The sequence below is a fragment of the Microtus ochrogaster genome, chromosome 4 (genome assembly GCF_000317375.1).
Source record: "Microtus ochrogaster isolate Prairie Vole_2 chromosome 4, MicOch1.0, whole genome shotgun sequence".
Classification (NCBI taxonomy): Eukaryota; Metazoa; Chordata; class Mammalia; order Rodentia; family Cricetidae; genus Microtus; species Microtus ochrogaster.
This window is the reverse complement of record NC_022011.1, coordinates 84,352,824-84,358,489: the sequence shown is the minus strand read 5'-3', so window position 1 is coordinate 84,358,489 and position 5,666 is coordinate 84,352,824. Positions and strand designations below refer to the sequence as shown.

At 35.4% G+C, this 5,666-nt stretch overlaps 1 protein-coding gene across 2 annotated transcripts in view; it reads right to left on the bottom strand.

Moving 5' to 3' along the window:
• The window catches only part of Mtx2 (metaxin 2), a 51,361-nt gene that overhangs the window by 15,008 nt on the left and 30,687 nt on the right, over positions 1–5,666 (bottom strand). For both annotated transcript variants that reach the window (XM_005346603.2, XM_026778768.1), the window contains exon 4: positions 827–899. In XM_005346603.2, the coding sequence (XP_005346660.1) occupies positions 827–899 (73 nt within the window). The remainder of the gene's footprint in view (positions 1–826; positions 900–5,666) is intronic.

Genomic DNA, 5,666 nt, shown 5'->3' with positions numbered 1-5,666 from the left:
AAAAAAAAAAAAAAAAAAAAAAAAAAAAAACTAAAGGGTGAAAATAAAATGCTAAACACCGCTAATTGCTAAATAATCACCATATCAAAATGAAGAGATTAACAAATTTTATATGCATAAAAAGCTATATAGCATACCTACACTAATCAATTATACACAATCATTTATTCATGAAAGAATGATTCTGTGTAGTTATTGCTTTAGCAAAACCAAAATGAAAATAATCTGTGACATTATATTTAACATTTAATTAGCTTTGAGACATTTGAATGAATTATTTGAATCTCATTGATTTAAGACTAGTTAGATCTATTGGCATCTAACACACAAATCATCCTCATCACTAAATCCACTAGCATGTAACACAGATCACTGTCATCATTCAGAAGAGCCAAGCTTTATTAAAAGTACTTTAAAATACTAAAAGAAAGTTGACGATTTAATTATTTCACGTGCTTTTTTCTTCTACTTGTTCTATAGGAAATATAACTCAGGGATGCTGAAAAATTCATTAACATTAAAATTTGCTTTCAGGTAAGGAAAACCCTATATAAATAAGGGGAAATGTAGTATCACATATGTACTGAACATCCAGTTAAAAACCTCAGACCAGAGGTGACATAAATAGACATAGGCCTTCATGATTAAGCTTATAACTGCTACTTTAAAAAGATAAGTCTTCAAAGGGGGAAAAATAAATTTAGGATTTGATAACGGGGGCTAGAAATACAGCCAGTGGTAAGGAACTGACCTAGCAGGTTCAAGGCCTTAGGTTCAATCCTCAGTACAAAAGAATAAACAGTATTAACAGAAAACACACACTTACCAGATGGAGACATGTATTCTGCATTTGCCCTACACACCACTTTGACAGGCAGATTACACATTTGCAGAAAGGCCTGTAAATGAAGAGAAACATAATAAGCCTGGTAAGAATACACGCATATTTGAAAAGAACTCTTCCTTCTTCATTTCTTTCCTAAATAGTTCATACAATAATACTCCACTGGAAAATGATGAGCAGTTTAAAGCTTCCAAGCAAAATTATCATTTTACTTAAAAAAAAATCTGTCATTAGTAATTATATAAACTTAAGACAATTATATATATACTTAAGAAAAAAATTATTCACATTTATATTACTTTATGTAAGTAAGCAATATTATATTTTGCTTTAACTTTCTTTAATGGATGACTAATGTCAAAATTTTATTAAGATACTGATAGTTCTCATCATACTGGAAAATTCAAAATGTTATTTCTGCTACTCAATGTTCTTTTCAGTAATCCTCAAAATCCTGATATGTGGTTTTTATGTTAAATAATTCATCATTTAAGATTTAAATTGGGCTAGTCAGTGGTGGTGCACACCTTTAATCCCAGCACTCAGGAGGCAGAGGCAGGCAGATCTCTGAGTTCTAGGCCAGCCTGGCCTACAGAGCTAGTTCCAGGACAGCCAAGGCTACACAACAAAACCCTGTCTCAAAAAATCTTTAAAAAAAAAAAATTTAAAATTGGGAGCCAGAGCCCAGTAAATAAAGGTGTTTGTCTCCAATCCTGACAATCTGAGTTTGAGTACCCTCCAAAACCTACATGGTGAAAAGAACCGGCTCCCAAAAGTTGTTCTCTGTCTTCTATACACATATGGTGACACACATGCTCATGCTCGTGAGCATGCTCGCTCTCTCTCTCTCTCTCTCTCTCTCTCTCTCTCTCTCTCTCTCTCTCTCTCTCTCTCTCTCTCTCTCTCTCTCTCTCTCACATATACACACACACAGCAGGGGCACACTCACCATTACTCACACATACACACATATACACACACACAGCACAACTCATAAATAAACATAAGATTAAATAAAATTTTAAAGAGACAAATGATTTTCCCCTGGTTTACCGAAGAACTGTGAAGGATTAAATGTCTACTAATAAAAGAGTAGGTAGGCGATATAGTATATCCAAAACCAGAATGTTCTACAGCTGTCTTCTCTTAAAAGCTTATGCTTTGGAAAAAATTTTTTATGATTAAAAAATATACAAACTGGGTGTGGTGGCACATGCCTTTAGTTCCAGTATTCGGCGGGCAGGTGGATCTCTGAGTTTGAGGCCAGCATGGTCTACATGGTGAGTTCCAAAACAGTCAGGGTTACATAGAGACCCTGTCTCAAGTGGGGGGAGGAAAAAAAAAAAGGAAAGAAGAAGAAAGAAACAGAAAAAAAATTCACATATACAAATTCTACCTAACCTACTATTTTGTAGGACACTCCAGGTTTGCGCCCCTGTCCTCTTTCATAACTTTGTGACACCTCCTCTTACAGTTTTCTTTTTTTTTATTTATTTATTTATTTATTTATTTATTTATTTATTTATTTGGTTTTTCAAGACAGAGTTTCTCTGTAGCTTTGGAGCCTGTCCTGGAACTCCCTTGGTAGACCAGGCTGGCCTCGAACTCACAGAGATCCGCCTGCCTCTGCCTCCCGAGTGCTGGGATTACAGGCGTGCGCCACCACCGCCCGGCTTATTTATTTATTTTTTTTACAGTTTTCCAGTGTTCTTTCTACACGATAATTCATTACATTGGGAAACCTTAAGTTACTGTAGTTCTAATTCCCATACACACTTTAGAAGGGGGAAAAACTTTTCTTATTTTCACAAGTTGATAAATTATAATAAAAATAGTCAAATGTAAGTTGCCATAAATTACTTCATTAGCAAGGCTATTTTTATCATATATTGAAATTAAGGATAGAACAGCCAGCTTATACACAATACAAATTTCTCAAGAGCTGTTTCCTAGGCTTCCTTTTCCATTTTGGATTGAAAATCAATACTAAACATGAACAACATTCTAAACAAATCTCTGATTTACCCATTTGTAAAACTAAGGTAAGACTGTTCCAGGCCACTCTGGGTTACATTACAAGAGCCTATCTTGTTACAAGACCCTGTCTCAATAAAATAAAAATAAAACTCTGTATTTTAATTTAGAAGTATGTCAATTAAGCTGGGTGATGGTGGCACATGCCTTTAATCCCAGCACTAGGGAGGCAGTAGCAGGCGGATCTCTGTGAGTTCGAAGCCAGCCTGATCTATAAGAGCTAGTTCCAGGACAGGCTCCAAAGCTACACAGAGAAACCCTGTCTCAAAACACCAAAATAAAATAAAATAATAAAAAAGTACATCAATTAAAATTTTAGTCCTCTAGAAATGCAGAAATGCTTCCCTGAAAAAAGAAATCCCCTTTATTCACAGCATGAGTAAAGTTTTGTAATTTATGTATTATCTGATCTCCCCAAGCAAAAGAAATGCTTTAGAAAGCCAAAGAAAGTAATTTTGCTTTTTTTGTATTTCTGCTGGTCTCCTTACAATCTCCTTCATTTTCCCTACAACTGACTTATAATATTGTAGTATTTGATGCCAAGCACTCGACGTTGCTTATTTTGCAATGTTATCTGGGTACTCCAATCAAAGTGGGCAAGTGACTGTGGCAGATACCGTTAGCTGCCCTACCCTCATCCATCCATATTCCCCCCTCTCCTGGAAGTGGAGAAGTCTCAGCAGCAGATACTAAGTGCAAGTTCCGGGACCCCACACAGTAGACGGTGGAGAGGAGCACCTATCAGCAACCCTTCATACTGTAATACAAAGAAGGGAGAGATCAATGATGGTGACTGCAAACTGATTTCAGGACCAGGAAAAAGACTAGGGTCAATGAGGCAGCTCGGTGAGTGAAAGTTCAGCTCACACTTGAGGGCCTGATGTGGGATGTGGGGGATCCACATAAAAAGCCACGCAGAGGTAACTCCACCTCAGGGCAGGAGGAAGAGGGAAGCAGAGCCCTTGAACTTCCTGGCCACTGGTCCAGCCACTCACTGAGTTTCAGGTTCAGTGAGAAACCCTCTCTCAAAAAAATAAGGTGGAGATGGCCACAGTGGCCCATGATTCTAATTTCAGAACTCAAGATGCAGAAGTATCTCTGAATTTAAGATCAGCCTAGTCTACGTAAGACATTTCAGGCTTGCTAGGATTACTACAGTGAGCCCCTGAATCAAAATAAAATAAAATAAAAAAATAAAAAAGTGGAGTGACACCTGACATCAACCTCTGATCTTCACACACATGCATACACACATGAACATGTAAACGCACAAAAAACACAAGAAAATGAGAACGTACTCATATTACTGTGAAATATGAAGAGAAATTTATTGAGAACAAAAGTCTAGGAAAGACTAAGGCCTTCAACAAAGCAAGAGTTTGAAATAATTTAGTTCTTTTCAAAGACCTGAATAATATTCAACTGTTAATTAGCAACCACCAATACCATACAAAATGGTACATATGGTATGAAATTGTACTACATACATAGTAGAATTATATATAGTAGAATCAATATTCCATAGAACTTTAGTTCACTTTTTTAAAAGGCAGAATATATTGCTGTACAATCAGAACTATACTTCAAATTTTTGCTTCTTTTTAATAAAAAAAAATAAATCAATTTTGACCAATTTAATGACACTCAACATACAAACCTCAACTGAGGGCATGATTCTTCTTAGACAAAGATTAATTTTGTAACATAAACACATTTATTCTTCATCACTAGTTCAGAAGTAATATCTAAATTCATCTGGAGTTTACAAAGAAGCTTGATATTACATAGAACTTCCACTCAAATATTAAAAATGTAAAAACAAAGCATTACCATGATTATCTTCAACATGTAAAAACTTCAAAGGGAAAGGAAACTCTGACTTAACTAGTTCTTTTGTACTCTCTCTGTAAAATGGAAGGGAATTGACGTTCCAAAACAATACTTTCGCCTTCTACATTTCTATAATATGTTTAAGGGGGGGGGGGCAGTGCACACGTGTGAGGGTACCCATGGAGGTCAGAGGTTATAGATCCAGATCCCAATAGAGCTTGAGTCACAGGTAGCTGTGAACCATCCAACACTAAGAACTTAACTAAAAGAACAGCATGAGTTCTTAACCACATAGGCATCTCCAGCCCCTCATTTTTATTTTTAATCTAAAACTCCAAATAATAGTTATGAAACATCAACCAAAAACACATTTTGATTTTTATTTGAAGTAGAAATATTTATCTTTATCCTTAGCTGAGAAAAATGTAGTCTTGGTTATAACAAAGAATAAACAAACTTAACCTCTTATTCTTTAGTTGGACACTTAATTCTAAAGCAACTCAAAGAAAGCACAACATGAAATAACTTCCTTAGCATATCCTATGCCAATGTTTTATAACCAGGCTGTCCAATATGGTAATCACTAGTGACAAGTTGCTAATTAGGTTAAATTTAATAATATTGTACAAAATTTTAAAATCAGTTTCTCAGGCAATCTAGTCTTTTTTTCATATTCAAGAGGCACCTGTGCCTTAGGTCTATTTACTACATTTATTATACAGTACAAATATCACACTTCTGTGGGATAAGGTAATGGGTGCTGGAGATCTACTGGATAGTATGAATTTATAACAACATGGGTAGCCAGTACATAAGAGAATGAGGCATGAAAAGCTGACATTATCTAGAAGTGATTAACATTATAAAGACAACCTACAAAACTGGCCCCAGATAATATGTACATCACATTTTAAGTCTTTTTTTTTTTTTTTTTTTTTGGTTTTTCGAGACAGGGTTT